The 23,855-nt window shown below is 44.8% G+C and overlaps 1 protein-coding gene across 1 annotated transcript in view; it reads left to right on the top strand.

Moving 5' to 3' along the window:
- Positions 1-23,855, top strand: part of INTS8 (integrator complex subunit 8) — a 793,677-nt gene that overhangs the window by 598,884 nt on the left and 170,938 nt on the right. Inside the window, exons 19-21 of the mRNA XM_086966019.1 lie at positions 364-397; positions 6,579-6,635; positions 6,727-6,788. Coding sequence (XP_086822145.1) covers positions 364-397; positions 6,579-6,635; positions 6,727-6,788 — 153 coding nt within the window. The remainder of the gene's footprint in view (positions 1-363; positions 398-6,578; positions 6,636-6,726; positions 6,789-23,855) is intronic.

The raw sequence follows: 23,855 nt of genomic DNA, 5'->3' as shown, positions 1-23,855 counted from the left end.
GGTGTGCTTGCAGTCCATGCAATTGTATAGGTCATTCTGATAGCTTGTATGGTTTCGATTAGGTGAATCAAATCTAGGTTGAGTTTGTTAATTTCCTCTTGCTTAGTGATTGAGGAAATTGAAGGTGGTCAACTTGATGAAACCAATGTAAATTCTGATCACGTATAGCAAGAGTAGAAGGGGAGCCGAATAATATACACATTGAGTTGCTGCTGCTAATCACTACCACTGCTTAAAATAGTATCATTAATTGTGGCATCCTTGATATGGAGTGAGTCAGCAAAATATGTTTAAAAGTTTAATGAGCGTATTATAAATATTTCTAAGTTTTGATAATCTAATAAATATTTTTTGTTTGTTTAGGAGTGAACTACATGCTTTTATCAAGAAGTTACGGGTATGTTAAGTAGAACTACGAAAATGCAATTGCTTGACTTTTGACTCTTAAAATATATTAATATATTTTTTCCATGTCCGAATTTATGCATGATTTTATGTATGTGTCCGTCTGTGCCACATTTACACAGTTTTTAGTAGGTAGTGTCTCAAGAAACTTTCCATACATGTTTAATGACGAATGTACATGGCTTGGTAGTTAGGGCTGGACTGTTCCCATGAGGCACAGGGTCAAGGCTGATTTGCATATAGCCATTGTCTGACCTAGGGTGGTGCGGAGTGCAAAAAAACGATGGATTTAGGCCCAGATCTTTGTACTGGGGTGAATGTAAGACATTGTTCTACATTCTGTCCATCAACTGTGGTTTTTGCAATTTTCACCCCGAGTGGGCTGGGTATGCTCAGACGTGAGTACCAGGCTCTCCACACCACTGGAGTCAAGCTATCCAGGCTGAAGAAGGCTGATAGCCAGAAACCGGTCCTTGGATGCTTGATTCCGGTCTAGTAAAGACATGGCTTGGTAGTTCGGACTGGACTGTTCCCATGAGGCACAGGGTCAGAGCTGATTTGCATATAGCCAGTGTCTAACCCAGGGTGGTGTGGAGTGCAAAAATACGATGGATTTACGCCCAGATCCTTGTACTGGGGTGAATGTATGACATTGTTCTGCATTCTGTCCATCAACTGTGATTTTTGCAATCTGCAGCAAAAGAAAACCAACAGACGAGGATTTATATTACATAAATCTCTTCATTGATCACAGTACGAGTACAAGATGAAATGCGCACTTCTCAAGACACAAATAGTTGGATCTGAGGAAAAGGGTTTGGAAAACAGTGCACTTAGATCCATAAACTGATTAATCAACTGCTTTCATATTGTTAAACATATCTTTCTTTTCATGCATAATTACAGCATTTTGTAGCATAATGCTATTTATCATCCTAGTACCCTCTGTTGTCGAACAAGGGCTTTAATTGGTGGGGGAGAATGTTATGGTGGAAGAAATATAAACTATATAATAACCTTTCCACTGTTTGGACCACAAATGTTATTTTTCCAGTCCCAGTAAGGCCAGAAAGGGTTTTCCAGATATTAGTATTTAGTGCCCAAGAGTCCAGTTTGACAGAAGTGCATCAAGTCTCAAGGTGAATTGAAAAGTTATTGTCCAGCATAGTTGCAAGAGGCAATGTTTTTTGCCCTGTTTGAGAAGACAAGTGCTTCTCGAATGTCCTTATATTTCATTTCTATAAGTATACGCTATTTCCATTTGTAGGGTACTCTGAGTCTAGCTTTTCCCTTTATGAGCTACCAGTTCTCTTCATTGATCCTGCCTACTGTCTTGAAGCCTTTGTGGACAAACATGGGAATATCTGGTTTCTGATTCCTGTATTTGACAGTTTGTCATTCTTTTTTATATAATTCTTTTTATTAAACAAAGTGTCAGCAAAAATCACAGTACAGAGGTATTGTCGCATTGCCAATAGCGTATCGGGGGGGAAAGAAGGATACATTAATACATGATTAGGGACGTCATGGGGAAGAGGGTATATCAAGTTTAGCAGTTCTGAGTGGCACACAAATCTCTCCTCTGTAATGATTCCAGGTCCCCGTACCAATGACCATTTCTTAGGGCGTCCCGTCGCAAGGTACACTGTTTTTTCCCTGAACATACACCAGTCTAAGTTGTTTTCCCATGTTTCCAAGGTGGGAGGTTGTGCCGCCCCCCATAGTTGGGCAATATCTCTTTTCGCTATCATGAAACCCAGTGTAGCCCACTGTGTCTGTGCAGTATTTAGGTCGGTAGGCTCCCATATGTTCAGGAGGCACCTCCTTGCCTCAGACATCAAAGAGACACCCAACACCCTATGTATGGTGTCATGAATTTTGCGCCAGTACTCAGAGATATGCGTACATTCCCAAACGATGTGGAGAAAGGAACCAGTCAAACCACACTGACGTCTACACAGACCAGAATCCGATATACCCATATGCACCAGTCGGGGTCCTGTGACATAGACTCTATGCAGTATCTTTAGCTGAACCAGCCTCAGTCGAGCCGGAATAGCTACCTCTCGTGGGGAGGACACAGCCATCTGCCAGTCCTCATCGTCTAATTCTATCCCATTTTGGACCCACTTAGCTCTCAAAACTTCAAGGGTAGCAGCTCTATGATTGATTAATTTCTTATAAATTAGGGAAATCGTTTTTTTCGGGAAGATGGCCATCTAGGATTCTATCTTCGAGCGGTGAGGCCTCTGGGGGCTCCACATCCCTGTGCAATACAGTCTGGAGCTAATGACGGACTTGCGCATAGCGAAAATATTCAGAGTTGGACAATTTTTATTCCGCCTGCATTTCTACGAACAATTTGATCCTCCCTTTACTCCAAACATCCCCAATGGTGGAGATCCCAATTAGGTCCCATTTGTCAAATCCTTTTGTCCTCCAAAGCTTCCCCAGTCTTTCGGAATCGAAGACTGGGGTAGCCAACATTAATTTATCTCTCCATCCTTAGGAACTAGTGGCCACATGCCAAATCCGCACTGTATGGTTAGTCGGCCCGTCAATTTCAGCTTTGCCAGTTTGGAATACAGCGCTCTGCTATATCCCCCGCCAGGGCAAAGCCATTTATCCATGGCATATGCAGGATCAGCCGCCGGCCCGTATGTGCAATGGTTAATAGTAGCCAGCTGGGAAGCCCAATAGTATCTCCTGATATCCGGGAGAGCAATACCACTATCGTACCAGGAAAGAGTTAACTTATTTAATGCAATATGGGGTCTACCCTCTCATAATAGACTACGCTGTAGTCTCTTGACCTCTCGAAAATAGCTGTCTGGCACGACATCTAAGGTGTTCTGAAGGGCGTAAAGGAAGCACGGCAGAGCCATCATTTTGAAGAGGGCCGCTCGACCCAAAAGAGAAAGAGGGAGTTGCCTCCAGTTAGCCACATCGCTCCCAAGCCTCTTTAAAGGAGGAAGAAGATTTCGAGCATACCTAGCCGCAGGGTCCAGGGAAATTCCCAAATATTTGAACCCATCCGAGTTAATTTGTATAGGACAGTTCCGAGGGGGAACCGGCGGGTCACCCTTTAACACATATAGTAGGGACTTCCCCCAATTAATGGAGAGTCCCGAATTTCTACCAAAAGAGGCCAAGACATCAAAGACAACAATAAGGGATTTCCGGGGCGAGGACAAATAGAGCAATACATCATCTGCGTATAAGGATATTCAATCCTCCCATTCCGGGGACCATCGCAGACCCTGAATAGACGGTTCCCAGCGCAGCCAGGCCGCAATCGGCTCCAATGCCAGCACGAAGAGAAGGGGGATAGGGGGCATCCCTGACGGGTGCCCCGACCGAGCAAAAACGGGGCAGAGACTCTGTTGTTCACGACTATTTGGGCCATTGGTTTAGAATACAGCAGACGCACCCATCTGATAAATTCGGGACCGAATCCGAATTTCGCCAGAACCGCCAACAGATAGGGCCATTGGATAGTGTCAAAGGCCATGGTCACGCCAAGTGAGGCGACCACTGCCGGCTCACCCAGTGTGTGTGCTCTAGCTATTACTCCATGTAGCCTGCGCAAATTTAGGGCCGTATTTCTGTGGGGCATGAAGCCAGACTGATCAGGGTGAATCAAGCCATTAACCACCTTAACTAATCTGTTTGACAAAATGTTAGGCTCCGCGTTAAGAAGGGAGATAGGCCTGTATGATGCACAATTGGTTTTGACCTTACCCTCTTTATGAATGACCACTACTGATGCCACCCTTTGGTCCTTAGGCAAGATTCCCTTGTCACGCGACTCAGCATACATATTTTTCAAATAGGGGGCTAGTTTATCCGGTTTAAACTTGTAGAGTTCAATAGGGAGCCCATTAGGGCCTTGTGCCTTCCCGGAGTTAAGGGACCGAATAGCTTGTGCAATCTCGTCAGAGTTCAGAGCACTATCCATGAGGTCCCGATCCTCCGAGGAGAGACACTGGAGCTGAATATCACGTGTCTACTGCATTTTTTTGTATGGGACATTTGTATATTCAACTTGTGCTAGTCCAGTAAAGAGAGCCATGTGACACATACCTGGATTTTAAAAAATTCTAAGTATAGAGCTAATTTTCAGGTTTTGTCAGAACCGGTATGGGTTGACATAAGTTTGGAAGCTGGATCCACAGTTGAGAATGCCTTGGCCCCATTATCAATATTCTGTGTTTTGATGGATTAGCAGACATCTAGAACTTATGTTAGAGAGGCAGTGTAGTAACTATTTAAATGCCAGGACAGTCGAGGTGATTCTATATGATTAATTTCTGGCATGGTGTAAACGAAGTACATTTTGCAAAGGGTTAGGGACATGAATCTAGTGGTTTGATCCCTCATGTTTGATCAGTCCCAATCCTATGTAGGTCAGACTACCGCAGCAATTTTAGGGGGATAATCTTCTCAGGGTTACGCCCCAAGGGCTTCTTTAAAATGGTCCATGATTTGGAGATCACAAATGGGTATTACATGTTTTTACGTGGATTATCGACATATATTGTAGTGTATGTTTCTTTAGTGTATGTTTCTATTGCAGAAATGAAAAGTATTTAATTGCACAGTCAAACTGTCTTTCAAAGACAAAATGTTAAGATTCATTTAAAAAATAATCGTTATGAATGACCCCATTACTCAATTTAAAAGGGAGAACGTGGGCAGAGTCAGAAGAAGTTACACATTCAAAACCCCATTCAAGAGACCAGCAGAAAAGTTGGTGCAGACACGTAGAATTCCAAGTAGGAGTTCTTCTATATTGGGAATATCGCGCATCTTTTTCGCACAATTTATTTGAACACCTAAGTTGATAAATGGGTCAGACATAGTTTTAAAATAATTTACAACAATTACATCTGAAGTATCATGTCAGTCACATCAAGAGGACTAACTAATATATTATCTGAGAAGGTGTTCAGAAGCACAAACCTTTCAAAAGACGTCCTTGCTTTTGTTGGCAAATACTTGTCCAGCTAAACCCATGAAGTGTTTAGCTAACCCCGGACTGTGTCTCGAGCTGGTGCCTTGTAACTGAATAAAATAATTCTGATCAAAGCTGACGAACATCCTTTTACATTTTCAGTAATGAAATACTACAAGACGCGTTTTGCTGCAAGTTGAGATAACCATTTACTAAATCTGCAAAAATGATACAGAAATTGTGCTGTGGATTTGCTTTCCAAGTCACACACCATGCCTGTATCACTTCCCCAGAAGAGTTATACATTTGAGGGAATCCACTGCTAGTTTCTTTATTTTAGTCAACACGTTTGTATGTAGCAGATCTTGTAAGATGTTGTATGCAATCATTGCCTAATTTGCTCCTATACAAAACGATGGAAAAACAGTGACCTAGTTAGAAAGCAGGAATGAAGAAGAGCCTGCAAGAGTGACCTAAAGAGGTAGGGAGTGTCTGGTGTTCATTTGAAGAGCCATAAGATGGAATAAAGACTAGGCATCTTTGGTATTCAGCCCAGTGACATTTAATGGGGCTGGTCACATGGGCCTAGGCACTTAGTCTTTTACAAATTAACCACTGCATGCAATATATAATTTGCTGCTTCTTCAGAGCTTTTTGGTCAACTTATTATGTTTCTTGTGTTAATGAATCCGAGGGAATTAAACACTCACCTATTCTGATTCAACTACTAACTGCCTCCTCATGATAGGACATATTGCCCCAAAATGAAATGATGTATAAAACCTGTTTCCTCTCCAGTACAAAACTTTCAACCCCTATAAACTTTACAAAGCAGCTGAGAGGCCTGTGAGCATTGTGCTAAAAACTTGAATAAAAGAACTAAAATAAACCTTGTATTCACTTATGCCTTTTTTCGGAGTTTTATATAGCGCAAACTTGACCCAAAGTTATCGGGCATCAAAGCGCGTTACATGAGCACCTGTTTCTTACACAAGGACACATTCATTTTTTGTTAGACACAGGTAGATTGAGTGATTTGCCCAGAATCACAGGATGTTGAGCATCGATCCCGGTTCCCCAGATTTAAGGTCGACCGCATTAGCCATTAGGCCACATCCTCTCCCCATGCCTTACATTTGAGACATCATTGTTTGTTGAGAAAGTCTGGTTGGTTAGCAATTAAGTTAATTATTTTGTAATTGTCTTTCTATTATTATAGGAACCACTTGTTTTGACGACGCTGCTATCCCTCTTTGTCAAGCTTCACAATGTTCGGGTTCGTATTTTGTCACTTAATAAATATTTTTTTTTTTATGTATATATTTTTGTTTTTTTACAATTGTTCACATAATCATTTCTTTCCTTAGGAGGATATAGTAAATGACATCACTGCTGAACACATGTCTATTTGGCCGTCCTCCATTCCGAAGTAAGATTTCCAAATTATTGTGCAGAATTTTTAGTGATTTAATTACATTCTATTTTGTAATTATGTTAATGCATTACAGATGTGCAGATTGTTTTTATTCGCAAAGCTGGGGTCTTGGGTATTTTTCTTTGAAGTTATCATTAGTAGCAGGGGGTATCAAAGGGAAGTGTTCGATTTTGAATAAAAAGTGTATTTATTACAAACATTGCAAATATGAACACTGTGTGTGTCTAAATTCAGTAGAAAATCTTTAGAATGTGTAATCTCAGTATTAATCGGGTTTTGCAAAGGCTAGATCGGTTTAAGAGGCTAAGTTGGAAACTTGGGCCACCATATCCCTTTCGCGGGTCGGCGCTGCCCATTACTCCTGCCCTGCAATTTCCTCTCATCGGGGCGGAACCAAGGGAGGTCTCTCCATTTTGGGTTTGTTTAGATCTTAATGTTGATATATTGGCCCTTGACACAAATAGCTCTGCTTTTCAAGCCCTTCATATCAAAGACAGCTAGAGTTCTTTTAATTTTTATTTGATACATTTTTATAACAATAAGTTTTCAAATTCTTTGTGCCCTCATTTTAATAAGTTGTTTGGTTTTCTGACTCATTTGAAATCCTCAGCTGCAAGATTTATTCCCAGCCAAACTATATACTTTGTGAGGATTGTATTGCTTTAATTGTGATGTGCTCCAATGAGCATGGAGCAATGTAACATGTAGATGACATGGGATTTTTGGACAATAGAGGGGAGGTGCTTGGCCAACATATTGCAGCAGATGACTTACTTGACCCGGTTCAGCATTTTGCAGAAGGAGGGTGCACCTCGCCGTCTTTTAGAGGCAATAAGCGGGCCTCCATCATAGATTATATATTTGCCACAAGAAATCTTGCATATTTTATTTCCATGGGTTCTGTTCTTCAAACTGTATGAGGGAATCATAACACTGTAATTATAGTGGGGTGTTTTCCTGTGCTGAGGGTTAAAAAGACAGATACTCCTCCTTTATTTGGTCGAGCTCTCTCGACCTATTGTCATCAAGTTGCTCCTCAAGGGAGCTAGACTGGTGCACGAGCGCCGATTTGCTATCGTGGTCGCGCACGTCCAGCCCGGCGCCGTGCACATCTCCTAAACACATTCACAAATCAGCTTCTCGCAATCGTGCATGCACTCATACAGCCACACTCATGCATGCACACACACAGACGTGCCCACACACACATGCATGCCCACACACCTCCCCCCCTACAACTAAGTAGTCGCACTTTTTCCCCAACATCCACCCCTAAACCACTTAAGTCTATTTCCTAGTGTCTTACCGGCCGGATTTAAACTCCTGACTTCCGACGTCCATTACCTCGACTGCCTCTCCGTTCTTCAGCAGGCTAGAGCCCTCCCACTCTGCCTCCCTGCTCTTCAGCAGCACCGAGCCCTCCGACTCTGATGTTCGGCCAATCCACCACCTCCAGGCGGATCGAAACTACGGCTCCCACGACTGTAAAGAGAAAGTCTCGGATAAAGACATTTGCGGAGTCGACAGCGAATCAGCACTTCGAAATTCGTTATTGCTCGCTAGCATTGGTTTGGGTGCCTCCAATCCTAGATCACTTTAAGCTTTAGCAGTACCGCCCACTTCCAGGCGCCTCCCAGAATCTCTCCATTCCTGGGATTGAGTGTTATATGACTTGGAAGTGCTAAACAAAATTATGGTCAAATGACATTGGTGAAAAAAAGCAGTAAAAGGCCACTGACATGAGGCTGAATTCAGGGATGTCCAATGTAAGTAGCGGACAGGTGGTATCCGCAGATGAAAAAAACCCATCAAAACAAATCTTTTTTAGACGCTCCCGTGATTTCCTGTCTCCGAAAGAGGACACACATTACAAGAACGTCTCCGCAGCCCTGCAATGGTGGTCCATCGAGAGAGTTCTTTAAACAGAAGAGGGGCCCTGAATCTAGGAAAAAACTACAACAGGGGAACAACCCGCCAGGGCGAGAACATGAGAGAACAACATGAAAGGGGTGTTTCCCAAATAGAACAAATCAAAGTTTAATAAAAATTAACAGAATACCCACCAATTCACAAAGAGAGTAAATATATTCAAAAAAAGTTTTTAATTTTCATTTTGACAATCAACACGATTTTTTTTGGATAATAAATAAAGTGATTCCATTTGTACAATACATAACATTTGGAAAAAATATACATAATCAGAAGCATACAAAATTAGTCTAAAAACTAGGACACGCAAAAACACTTCAAACCGAAAAATCGTGTTGATTGTCAAAATGAAAATTAAAAACTTTTTTTGAATATATTTACTCTCTTTGTGAATTGGTGGGTATTCTGTTAATTTTTATTAAACTTTGATTTGTTCTATTTGGGAAACACCCCTTTCATGTTGTTCTCTCAGGTCCATCGAGAGAGCCCTTACCGGTGACTGGCAAAGCGAGAGAAGACCTGGAAATGTAAACTAGCGCTACAAAGTGGCTTCATGCCACAAGCCAGCGCTAGATAGTCATAAAACGCTTACTACCAAGATCGCAGGCTTCTAACTGCTATAAATAGAGTGCGTGCTACACATACACATATTAACAAACACCTAGTGACAGTGTTGTGTAAAAACGAAACCCGACGTTTCTGTTTGATTCTGCAAAATGCGAGGAATGCTGAGCTCTGACGTTTCTCTTCTCATCAGGCTTGGTTTTGCCCGTCTCTTCTTGCCAGTCTCCCCTCACACCAAGCGCCCTCATGTGAAAAGCATAAGCGCGCGCACTGATGTACTAATTAAAGAGGCTCGGCCGAGTGGCAGTATGCGCATACCAAAAAAATATGCTAATGCATTCAGTTCAGTGCTTAATTTGTCAACAAAAAATAATAATTAATAAACATAAGGGCCGGGGCCCTCGTCAGGGGCCACTGTTCGCTACCTCTTACATTTTGTTTGCTTTAGACACTTGCACAAGTGCCACCGTTGCCTCTTAAAATCGCATAAATAAATGACGCCCATGGAGGCCTTCCAGCTGCTCACCTCGGGGCCTCCCCCTCTCTTCCTGCCGCCTTCGAAGCCTTTGGTAGATTCTGGGGGATTGAGGCGCGGTTGGGCGCAGGATCTTCAGCCACGGTTTTCCGGGTCAGCACAAGCCCCGTGAAAGAATTTCAGTCAGACCAGGAGAACGGGTAGTACGGGTATCGCAAAGAGACGTCGACGCTAGAGGACTTGCAGGGCCACAAGAACATCGGTATGTGCTCCTCGATTATCACTTATTGAGTGGTGTAATGTTTGAAAATTGGAGTGCTCCAAGAGTACCGTTGTTGAGAAGTGCCGGTGCTAATCCGTTAAAAGCAGTGCTTAATTTGTAAAATAAGTGCCGGGGCTAAAAATGTGCTCAGAAACTGCCGTCGCCAGCACTTCAGAAAGTCGTGGTGGCTCGGACAGTTTGCAGTTACCGGTTTCTTGCGTTAATAAGACCCTAAAGAGGTGACACTGACTCTGCAGTCTCCCTGCAGCAGAGTTCTCTGGCTTTCTGTGATGTGCCAGGGAGACACCTCTGGTCACTACTTGTAAACAAACCACACTTTAATAACAGGGTGGAGGGAATGGTTTATTCTTTATTCCTACACACTTTTTATTTATATAGTGTTTTTATCCAAACGTCTTTGCTTAGTACAATAGTGGTAAAAAAATATTATTCTTTCTAAAGCTGTACTCATTTTGTCGAACTCGAGAGGATGAAAGGCTGAGTTTACTATGAACTTGACTTGAATCCGTGACCTTGAGATCTCTGTATGATCTCAGCAGCGCGTCCTTAACCCCTGAACTATATGTAAACGTGTGCGGTGTTTCATTCAGCGCTGTGATCATACAAATAACAGGTATGTAGAAAGATTGCATGTTAGATGTGCACATGTAACTCAAACCGATGCTAGAGTTTTGTGTTTTTAATATCACGTTTTTTCTAGATTCTATTCACATCAATACATTTTCTAGGTATGGTTTCATCAGAGCAAGCAGGATCGCGAAAAATCGAGACCCCCATCTTCTGCTTTTCCAGATCGATAAATGGATCACCATTGGTTTGAGTAGCAGAAGCACCTGCTACATGTAGCACTAGAAAATGGCACAATTGCTGTGGGCTGATCGGCGGTCTTTATCCCTGATGAATTTAAAGTTCCTTATTTCAAGACATTCAAACAAATAAAATCTGTCGTACCGCGATCCTAAAGAGGCGCTCAATCAGAGCCACAACGCGCATGCATCCTATACTGCTGCAACTTTGACCTTCAAGGCGCTTTGACCTTCAAAGGGGGGCGGGGATGTGAAGGGTAGAAAGCGGCTCGCTGTCAGCAAGAAGGATGTGCAGATAGCTTGTCCTCTGCCGAGTGAACAGTAAATACTTGCACAGGGGCTGGTCTGGGACACTCCCTCTGTTCTGAACATCCTGTGCCCCCCACCTGCCTCTCCTCTAAGACCCGGCTTTGCTGATCACCAGTTAACAACAAAGGCCCTGATTTCGATTGGCCTGGGATCGGATGCTGTACCATTTTTATACGGCTCGAATTAGAACCGAAGGTACTGGGGCGCTTTGCACTAGACAGTTACATTACACAAGGACGTATGCGCACCCTGCACTAGAGCGCTACGATGCATGCACGGGAGGGACACACACAGTAGTGTAAGTTAAATTGAAAAATGTGACGTGCGCCTGGTGCGCGCTGTGCAGCAGATGTGTGTAGAGTGTAGACCCGGCCCTTTCATACAAGTGCCGGTGCAAAGCACCGGCACAAATGAAGCCCTGGTTAAAAGCATTACACCTCCGCTGAGTAGAGCAGGTGCTGAGTACCTAAAAGTTCCTGCCCATTTAAAGCACTGCTGTGGTGCAATAGTGGGCTCCAGGGCTTAATTTGTAAAAACTTAAGTGCTGGGGCTAAAAATTTGCTCTGAAACTGCCGTCGCCAGCACTTCAGAAAGTCGTGGTGCCAAGTACCAGGCCGCGGTAGGTTTGAGCACCCTTCTTGCATCTTTAACACATCACCAGACACTCACTGGCGTTCTAGTGTTATAGTGCGCGTGCAACCCATGTCTGGGAATGCCCGTTGCCACTTAGGGTTTTACATCAAATGTTTGTGGGCATTTCAGTGGAATCAGAAGTACAAACAAACCACCAGACTGTAAAACAGGGCCACAAACATCCCAAAAAACGGCCCATTGATTGACCTATCAGACCAGCCTCTTTGCCACTGCCATATTGCCTTACAGACCAGTCCATCCCCTCCTCCTGTCAAACCTTCCCCCCCCCCCATTCTCCTCACTTCCCCCCCCGCCCCCCCGCCCCAATTCCATCTGCCCTCTGAAGAAGTGCACAGGAGTGATCCCCTTTGTGGCTCGGACAGTTTGCAGTTACCGGTTTCTTGCGTTAATAAGACCCTAAAGAGGTGACAGGGCTCTCTAGTGTCGTGGCGGCAAGAGATAAGTGGACAAACTACGTATCAGTTTTCATAACTGAATGTTAAGCACACTAATGTGGAGTAACGTGCAAAGAAACAGTAACAGCGTTTTAATGTTAGTTGTTTGTCCATCATCATGGGGTCAATCCCTTGCAATTCCAACTGACGTATCTATTTAACTTTACTGCATTCCAGTCAATTCCTTATCTCAGTCTTTATTTACACAGCTCACTCCGAGCTACTACTGTAACGAGGGACCCTGCTTCTCGCCACATGCTTACTTTCCAGTTTAAACCGTATTGTATTACCGCAATTTTGACCACTACAACCAGGAGAGTTAATGAGAAGGAGGGTCTAACTCCAAAGCTGCTGAATTACCCCCTCCAGTGCCTGGGGGGGTCCCCTTTTGTGGGTCTTTATGTGATGTACTATTGTTGTGTTTTTTTGGGCTAATGTCTTGATAGTTGGGTTTGTATTGTAGTTCGCTCATTCTCAGTGTATTATACAGTACCCGTCAGAAAAACTATAGTTGGGTTTGTATTGTAGTTCGCTCATTCTCAGTGTATTATACAGTACCCGTCAGAAAAACTATAGTTGGGTTTGTATTGTAGTTCGCTCATTCTCAGTGTATTATACAGTACCCGTCAGAAAAACTATAGTTGGGTTTGTATTGTAGTTCGCTCATTCTCAGTGTATTATACAGTACCCGTCAGTAAAACATTTGAAACTCGGAAAGCAAGGTGGGTAAACGATTGTATTCGGTCGGGAACACTTTGCAATTCTTTTTATTGGTGTTTGCATATTTTCTTAAAATCTGATTTACAGTAAAAACAAAGCACAGCGTGATAGTGGGATCATGGCAACATGTGCAGAGAGCTGAAGTCTGGATGGAGCTTGAAGGGCCATAGGGCTTTGATGTGGGTATAGTTGCCAAAGTAAAATACTAGGGTCACATGTTTTGATTCTACAAAGGCCTAGATACTTCAAAATGCTTTACATAAAATAGCCTGTTCTCTTTTTCAACATAACTTCTCTGTCTTTGTTCCCTTTATCTGGGAGCGTTAAGGGAGCTCTTGAACACATGTACATTTCTTTCTTCTCAGGTTTACTGTTTAAAATATTTAATAAGCGGGAGCAACACCAGCTTTTGGTTACTTTGCTAATTTTTAGGTGTCATCCTCGAGACCTATTGTCGTTGAAATGCCTCTCAAGGGAGACAGGCCGGGGCACGCGCGGCGATTGGGGTCTGTGGACGCGCACGTCCAGCCCGGCGCCGTGCACATGTCCTAAACACATTCACAAGTCAGCTTCTCGCACTCGCACTCATACAGCCACACTCATGCATGCACACACACAGACACACACAGGCACACACACACACACGCATGCATGCACACACACACACACACACACACCCCCTACAACTAAGTAGTCGCACTGGCGGCTGCCGAGTGAGGAGCTCCCGGGTTGGGGATATCCCCCGATTTACCCCAACATCCACCCCAAAACCACTAAAGTCTATTTCCTAGTGTCTTACCGGCCGGATTTAAACTCCTGAGTTCTGACGTCCATTACCTCGACTGCCTCTCCGTTCTTCAGCAGGCTAGAGCCCTCCCACTCTGCCTCCCTTCTCTTCAGCAGCACCGAGCCCTCCGACTCTGATGTTCGGCGAATCCACCACCTCCAGGCGGATCAAAACTACGGCTCCCTCCTCTACAACGAAGACACCATTTGTTCCTGGAAGTGGGGACACTTGAGCTGCTGGTACTGAATAATTAGAAGGATTGCTCTCCTTGTTTAAGAACAGTGCACAGCTTCGCGCAATGCATGCCGGGCTCAAGTCGGGCCAGTGACAGCGAGGACACCACGCCTATGATAATTCGTGTTTTTACTTTCACTTTCTTTGACTAGCGTTGCTCTCTCGCCTATTCGCTGCGAAGCTGTGCACTGTTCTTAGAGTCCTCACCTCTCTAGCTTGCAAGGCTGGGATGTAAATGCGCCCTGGTGGCATTGCGACTAGTCATCAGCTGCCCCTGTCTTTTCGTGGCTTCATGAGCCTGGATTGCCCAGCGTGGTACGTTGGCTGAGTCAGGAGAATGGCTACCGACTTCTCGTTTGGGGCCGGTACCGCCACCGCCACCCTGGGGGCGACCACAGGAGGCACCTCCACAGGTGGAGGGGGCTTCTCATTCGGAGCGGTGGCGCCAAGGTAAGGAGATTCGTTGAGTCTGCCCTATTTGTCTGTCTTTCGAAGTTAGATAACCCGAGGCTATTCAACACCAGTGCTGAAGTTCTCGCTCCTTTTTATATGTAGCCCCACCCTTGTTGTAGCCCCCATCTTCGAGAATTGCAGAGGATGGCTAGATGTGTTTTATTAAGCTGTAACCTGAAACTTATTTCTCTTTGTTGCACAGTCTGTGCGCCAAGTTGAACTCTTGTTGCAGTCGGCCTGGCCAGTGTGTATTTATCATTTGCACTACGTTCTGCCTGATTACTGTATTTTACCTCTTGTTGCCCAAAGTGCCCGGCGAGTGTGTTTTTACCACTACCCGCTTATTATGCTTGGCTAGTGTATTTTTCTCTGTGCTGCACTGTCTACACAACTATTGTATTATTAACCTTGCTACACAGGCTTCCTGGCTAGTGTGTTTTTGGGGCTCGCCTGCTGTGCGCATGCGCATAGCTGGCGAAGCTCTATAGGGGCTTAAATAAGCTTTACCTAGACTGGCTATTGACTGGCGATTTGATGCTGTGCCCGTGCGCTTTTAGGTCAATGCGCAAGCGCATTGACCTAAAATGCGCGTGCACATCATCAAATCGCCAGTCAATCGCCAGCAGCACTCCTCCCCTGCTGCTTCACACCCTCATGCCGCTCTCCCCGCTCCGCCCCCTCCCTTGCCCGCCGTGTCGCATTTCTCATCCCCCCTCCCCACAGCAATGCCCTCAGCCGGCTGTACTTTCACTTTGACGGCCGCTGGCCGTCTCTCGTGTTTCTCCTTGCCCAACACTCGGGATTTTGTCACTGTAGGCAATTGTTGCTTCACCTTTTTAAAAACAGGGTCCTAACATGAGGAATAAAGCTGCAGGGTAACATCTGCTTAAGAAATGCATATGGATGATTTATGCAGGGAAATTAGCTTAGTAACATGCTCACTGCTGACGTGTGTGCATGCTGCGGACCACATATTCAAAACCTGGAAAGGTCAACTCAGCTTTCGACCTTCTGAGCTATTGAGAAACAATTCAATTGTGTAGCAGTTCCACAATATGTTAGTGCTTCTAAATGGAAAAATCTGAAATAACTCAGTACGAAAAAAGTTGGCACTTTGAAAACAGGCTTCTTTCCGTTAACAATTCTTTAGTTAATCCTTTGGCACACAGACCATTAAACGTGCTAATACTACATTCATGCGGACTTACATTTTCTGATGAAATAATTGAAAAGTACATTACTGACTTTTGATCTGTTTTTAAGCAAAGGGAGAAACAATCATGAATAACAGTGGGCCAAGTCGATCAACTAAGTTCAATCAACACAAAATCAGCAACTTGTCAGACTTCTAGAGAACATCTAAGGTTTTTTATGTACGTCTGTCCTTTGTTGTTTATCTAATACACACGGCAAGATCTATTAAAAATACCACAGAAGTGACTTGAAATTTAAACGTACAAATAGGCACACACAAGTTTCTTGCCCACAGATTTCTCTTGTTTTCACCAAACCGGTTCTACACGCTTCTCAGCGTGCGCTCTGACTCAGGCCGGCACATCTCCTCCCCTAATTATTCACTGCATGGCCTGCTACAGAGCGCACGCTGGGAGAAGCTTGTGGTAGGAAGGCTGCAGCCGTGTATATCCTTTTCCTCTCCTTGACCCTTTCTCATTATGTCTGACTTGTTAAATGATTGTCCTATATTCATAGCATTATTCCCAACACTCGGGATTTTGTCACTGTAAACAAGATCTCTTGAGGCCGGTTTGAAATGAGTTTGTCAGTGCAAGAAACCACACTGCTGGTCAACGTTCCCTTCACAAACGGACTTTTGATGACTTCTGTGTAGAATGTTCAAAATAAATGTTGCGCCTTTACACCTCCATCCCACTCGTCTTATTCCTCCTAAAAGCACTTAATTAAAAAAAAAAGTGCAAAGGTGTCTAGCTTCACCTTTCTTAATAACTCGACTGACAACATAACTCCAGTATGCAAACAACCTATTGATCTATTGCAGCATAAGGATTCATTTATTAATCAGTGTTCTTCTGATACTGGCCATGACGTGTTAGTAACGTGAATACCATCAGTTGTAGTGATACTCGTGAAGATAAATATTTCAATGTTCCTATTATTTCAACACGCGCTGTTAATTTTAGCATATTTCCTAGCGGTTTCTGATCTTAGTGGGCTTTAAGTGTATATTTCCACTGTCCTACATTATTTATAAGTGGTTAGAGGTCTACTTTTGCAATGCCAATAGTCTCTCTCCCTTGCTCCCTCTAGCTCCCTCTCTCTCTATCTTACTCCCTCTAGCTCCACCACCACCACATCCACCACCACCACCGCATCCACCAACACCACATCCATCACCACCACCACATCCACCACCGCATCCACCACCACCACATACACCACCACATACACCACCACATACACCACCACATACACCACCACATACACCACCACATCCACCAACACTTTAACCACACCCACCACATCCACCACACCCACCACCACTACATCCACTACCTCATCCACCACCACCCCATCCACCACCACCGCATCCACCATCACCACCGCATCCACCACCACCACATCCACCACCACATCCACCATCACCTGCACATCCACCATGACATCCACCGCCACATCCACCACCACATCCACCGCATCCACCACCACCGCATCCACCACCACCACATCCTCCACCACATCCACCATCACCACCACCTCCACATCCACCTCCACATCCACCACCACATCCACATACACCGCATCCACCACCACCACATCCACCACATCCACATCCACCGCATCCACCACATCCACCACATCCACCACATCCACCACATCCACCACCACATCCAACACATCCACCACCGCATCCACCACCACCACATCCACCACCACCACATCCACCACCACATCCACCACCACACCCAACACCACACCCAACACCACACCCAACACATCCAACACCACTTCCACCACCACCGCATCCACCACCACAGCATCCACCACCACCACATCCACTACCACCGCATCCACCACCACCGCATCCACCACCACCACATCCACCACCACCACATCCACCACCACCACCACATCCACCACCACATCCACCACCACCACCACATCCACCACCGCATCCACCACCACCACATACACCACCACCACATAATTCACCACCACATCCACCACCACATCCACCACCACTTTCACCACACCCACCACCACCACTTTCACCACACCCACCACCACCACTTTCACCACACCCACCACCACCACATCCACCACCCCATCCACCACTACATCCACCACCCCATCCACCACATCCACCACCACCACTGCATCAACCACCACCACTGCATCCACCACCACCACATCCACTGCATCCACCACCACCACATCCACCACCACATCCTCCATCACCTCCACATCTACCATGACATCCACCGCCACATCCACCACCACATCCACCACCACCACCACATCCACCACCACCACCACATCCACCACCACTTTCACCACATCCACCACCACATCTAACACGTCCACCACCACTTACACCACCACTGCATCCACCACCACTGCATCCACCACCACCGCATCCACCACCACATCCACCACCACATCCACCAACACTTTAACCACACCCACCACACCCACCACCACTACATCCACCACCCCATCCACCACCACTGCATCCACCACCACTGCATCCACCACCACCACCGCATCCACCACCACCACAACGACTGCATCCACCATCCCCACCACATCCACCACCACATCCACCACCACATCCACCATCACCACCACATCCACCACCACATCCAGCATCACCTCCACATCCACCATGACATCCACCACCACATTCACCGCATCCACCACCACCACCACATCCACCACCACATCCAACACATCCACCACCACTTCCACCACCACCGCATCCACCACCACCGCATCCACCACCACCACATCCACCACCACCACATCCACCACCACATCCACCAACACCACATCCACCACCACACCCACCACCACCACATCCACCACCACACCCACCACCACATCCACCACCACATCCAACACATCCACCACCACTTCCACCACCACCACTTCCACCACCACCACATCCACCACCACCACATCCACCACCACCACATCCACCACCGCATCCACCACCACATCCACCACCACCACCGCATCCACCACCACCATATCCCCCAGATCCACCACCACCACATCTATATGTGTGTGTGTGTGTGTGTATGTGTGTATGTGTGGCTGTGTGTGTGTGTAGGTGCAAATGCAATGTTCTTGGATTTTCGTCACAGTAAAATACACTGAACATAATCTTCACAAAAGTTATTTACAAACGTTTAAGGTATTGCCATTATAAATTACAATAACTTTTATTTAAGTATTAATTATTTACTAAATTAAAAGCCATTGTTATTTGTAATATCAATACATCTAAGTCACGTAAATACAACACACATTGCATTACAAATGCTATAGGTGTCACATTTGCGAAAGTTAAAACTATTGACATTGTAACTGACAAAGCTATTAATTTTGCTATTTTCAAAACCAGCACATAAATAAAAAAAGTGTCATTTACAATACCAATCGCTCAAACTTTCCTAATGCGAGACCTATTGCATTTCCAATGCTTGTCTTTGCAGCCCTCAAATGATGGCCTTTTTCTTTTCTGGCATCTGAATGAACACGGGGCTACCCTCAGCTCCCTTATGCAGAAATACTCCGTTTTATTCTTGAATTGTTTGGCCAATAACTGTGGCGACGCTGTGCGAGTTTATTATGAAGCGCAATGCACTTGTATTAAAAACAGTCTGCTCATACCCATGCGACATGGCCATGCAGGCCCTAGATGGTTTGATAAGCAATGTTCTCAGTTAAACCAAGAGCTTCTTCCAAGATTCGTATAGAACGTCAGCATTATAAATACATCCTACAATCTAGCAGGGAGCAATTGAATAAAAAAGACTATGAACTCCTAGAAACTGCCGCTATTTTGAAGAATAAGAAATCCTTTTGGAACTTTGTTAGTCAAATTATATCAAGGAATGCCACGCTAAATCCCATTTTGAGTAGTAATGTTCCTGGCCCAGTTTGGATTAGACATTTCAAAGCTATTTATCACGTAGTAGAAGCAAAACACGAGCGAGAGTCACTATTGTTGAAATTATGTCTCTAAGTTTTGAATCACCCTAATGTAAGTGGAGGAGGTCACTGAAGGACTGGTATGATAAGATGATGCGATGGGGTAGTGCGGAAAGTGCAGAATTAAAAAGAGGAACAACGTGGACTGCGCAAAACACCCATATCTATGGAATGGAATGTGTTTTTGGAGGAGTTTGGATCTGTAGACATACAGGGGTATTGCTGCTAGGGCGTGTTCTATTTGGGCGTAAGAGGTACAGAGCTTGGGCTACATAATAGTCTTGTAGTATAAAGTGAGATGCTGCCAGGGTCCACAATACTGAAAATGTTTTTCTTTCATTTTGTTTTTGTATAAATTGCTATAGTGGGTTGGACTAAATATATGAGTCTATGGGAGAGGGAGGTGGGTGGGAAAGTAAGCGAGTTTATGTTCAATTCAAGGTTTCATGCTATGTAACACGTTGATACAGTAATCTTCGGTTATAGCTCCTTTGCCTGAGGTATGTCCTTACAGCACTGTCCATAGAGAGGTCATGGCCCACGGCGATCACGACTTGGAGTGAGAAACAGAGATGGTTTTCAATGTGTTCTGTACATGCAACTATATGATCCGGAATGTACATTCCGGATTGTTGGATTGTGGATACGATTGTTTGATATGTAATATGTACCATTATACTGCGATTGTACTGGCCAATATACTCTGTGTTGTGCTGTGATAATACCTTCTAATAAAAATATGTTATAAAACAAAATGTAAGTGGGGGAGGCAATAAGACAAAGCCTGTCTGATAAAGCCCTGGGACCAGATGTAGTCCCTATGGATCTTATAAAGTGTAATATTGGTATATGGGGGCCCTTTACTTAAAAAATGTATTTACTAACTCTTTATGCAATAGGATTCCTAGGTCTCCATTTTTAAAAAAGGGATTATGTGTCCCCTAAAAGTTATCTACGCATTTTGCTTATTGATAGCACAGTGAATATTTTGAAGGAGGATAATTTTTAATTTTTCTGAGATCTTTAGTAGATCAAAACAATATATTGTGTCCTTATCAATATGGTTTTTGAACTGGCTGAGTGCAGTCGAGCAATGTTTAAATTTACATTTGATTATTGGAAAATACACAATTTCCCTAAAGTGTCCCCTGTACCTGGTCTTTATGGACCGCTCAACAGCGTTTTACTGCGTAAACCACACCAAGCTCTGTTTGATTGTGTTAGATATATGGGTGGATATGGCCTTAGTTAACTTTTTGTTTTCTCTGCATGAAAATCTTACAGATAAGGTTTGATTTGTACTCATGGGGGAGTTGAGCAACTCCTTCCCTTTAAACAGAGGGGTACAGTAGGGCTGTATCCTGGCCCTTTGCTGTTTATCATATGTTAACAACTTGAGTCCTTTCTTGGCAACCCTGATTTCTTAACACAACACCCTGCACCCAAAGGTTTGGTGGTTCAAGCCTCCTTGAGCAGTGTAAACTCCAATCCTTCCTCTACAAACCCACCAGACAGAGTGTCGAAAAGAATTGAGGCATTCGGGAAACAAATGTTTTCATCAGCCGGTTGTTCATTGGCAGCTGCTTATTAGGATGAAATTCACATGCACTCTGGACATGGTCAGCAAGATCTTGTCAGCATTTCCTGGAGAATTTCAAGACTCCCTACCTCAAACTATCCAGGATAATTAGTATGCAGCCAAATACATAATACTTTATGGAACAGACACTAGTTACTACTTGAGCAGAGCAGTTGTAACTAGCAGGTACTGCAGCACCATGTATTGATGATATCCACGGGCTCCTCTGGAGACATGCAGGCATCACTCATGAACATGCCTTTCGATGAATCTGGTCTGTTTGGTGAGAATGCTAATTCAGCCCTGGAATGCTTTAAAGAGAGTCAGGCTACAGCACTTTCCATGTGCCTTTCTACTCCTGCTAGGCATTTACCTCCGCAGTTTTGTCCCTTGAAGGGATACTCCAGTGGCTTGACATACCTGTAAAACCAAGGCCCACTGTTCCTAACAGGCACTCCAGTCCTTTTGGGGTCAGGGGCGGGATCAAACAGACCACATCTGGGTCACCAGGGGCTGCGAAAATCCCAGTCCCTCCCACTGCAGTAGCAGCCACCAAGCCAATTTAGTCTATCTTAATGGCACATGACAACCCTGTAGGGGCCAAGGTCAAAAGTGATCCAAGTGTGGCAAAATATAACATCCAAACGGTGGGTTCTTCAGATTGTTAAACTGAATGATGCCCTGCCCTTCTTTTTTGACCCACTGCATGTTCTGCCCACATCATAGCTGCTTTCAAAGGAGCATCTTCCATCTTGCTTCTAGATGTGCAATCTCTTTTGGCCAATGGTGCCATAGGGAAGGTGCCATCCTCAGAAGTAGGAATTGGATGTAACTCCCACTATTTCCTCGTACCGAGAAAAGAAGTGTTAATTCTATTTTAGATCTTTACTCTCGGAATGCCTTCAGAAGAAAAAATTCAAAATGCTCATGCTGGCCCAAGTTCTGACTGCCCTGAAGCTGGGAGACTGCATGGTTTCTTTGAACTTGCGGGCAGGGTACTTTCATGAGTCCGTCCTGCAGACCCACAGATGTTACCTGCAGTTCAAGGTAGGCCTGGAGGTTTATATTGTGTCTTAATTCTTTATTGAGAGATTAAAGGAGGTTTAACCTCTTCCATGCGTCTGATGGCCCCCGGCCGTCCGACGTCACAGTGGGCGTGTGCGTCAGACAGCCAGGGGCCATCTGATCTGCGCACGCGTCAAATTCCACCGCACTGCGGTAGAATTTGCGCCGCAGATAACAGTTCACTGTCCTCCACTTTGACTTTACCAGAACCCCTCCGGTGTCCACAGAAGTGATGGCAGTGGTTGCAACACACCTTTGGAGGATGGAGATTTCAGTTATCCCTTACCTGGACGACTGGCTGTTGAAGGCTAGCTCTCCTCAGTCAGTCATCGATCAGCTCCAGATGACTGCAAACCTCCTGATATTGTTGGGGTTCACTAGCAACATTCCAAAGTCACCTGACTCCTTTGCATGAACCTCCCTTTCAATGCTGCCATTTTGGATACGGTGCAGTTCAGGGTCTTCCTTCCCTCACAATTCCAGGACATTCAGGCAGTGATTCTGATGTTTCAGCTTCAGCCAGGGTCTCAGTGAGAGTTACTCTGAGGCTTCTTGGTCTTTTGAACTCTTGCAACCTGCTTGTCGACTAGGACAGGTGACATATGTGGACTCTGCTATGGAACCTGAAGTCTCAGCGGGCCCATCACCAAGGCAAACTGTTATATTCCAACCAGACTTTAGAGGAAGCTTCAAACGTTCTGCAGGGGTGGCTACTCTACTATAATTAGACCGGTTGCAGATCCCCCTCCCACAACTGACTATGCTGACTGATGCATCACTGCTGGGCTGGAGAGGTCATCTGGTGTAGTGTAGTTCCGATAGTACCCTTTCATGCAGGACCTTAGCTGTTTACGGATAACATATACTGTGGGCTTGGTGGCAAACTGAGTCGGTACACCCCCACCGAATATGTCAGCCTATGTTTTCACATTAGCTAGCTCGCAGTGCTACTAGAATCTCCTGTTATCAGAGAGATTAGTTTGTGCAACTTCAGAACATAATAACCTCAGACTCGTGGAAACAATATACTACTTTGCACCCAGTCACTGGTGCTTGCTTGTTTTGCTCTCACAGAGATACACAGAAGAAACAGTTGAGTGTGTTTACTATAAGAATTTATTGTACCGTAGTACTTCTCATGTAAAATAAGTGCGCTGCTACAACTGTAATACAGTAGCAGCGATATAGAACTAGCAGTAAGAAATAGTATTGTTCTACCATTTTGCAATAGTCGTGAACCCATGCACGAATATGAAATACATTTATAAAATATATGTGTACTCCTAAGATGCCTGTCTAGATGTACCTTAGTGTACCTAGCATGTGCGTAGGTGTGAAAGAACCTTAGTCTTAGTTCCTAAGCCTAAGAGCCAAGAATCCCACTAGGATTTAGTTGAACCCCCATATCTGAATAGTGAGAGTGTGGGACTTTGTCCTGGACTTGAGCCCGACACCCCGCAAGGGATCGTCAGACCACTGTCGGCTGGAGCGATAGCATGTAGCAGCGTCTCTGGTCAGTGTGCCGGCCTTGAAGTCTCGGTTCCCTCCTGCTTACTGATAGCAAGAGGTGCTGTAT

This window comes from Lissotriton vulgaris, chromosome 4_1 (genome assembly GCF_964263255.1).
Source record: "Lissotriton vulgaris chromosome 4_1, aLisVul1.2, whole genome shotgun sequence".
Classification (NCBI taxonomy): domain Eukaryota; kingdom Metazoa; phylum Chordata; class Amphibia; order Caudata; family Salamandridae; genus Lissotriton; species Lissotriton vulgaris.
Note: the sequence above shows the minus strand (reverse complement) of the source record. Positions and strands in the feature narration are given on the sequence as shown.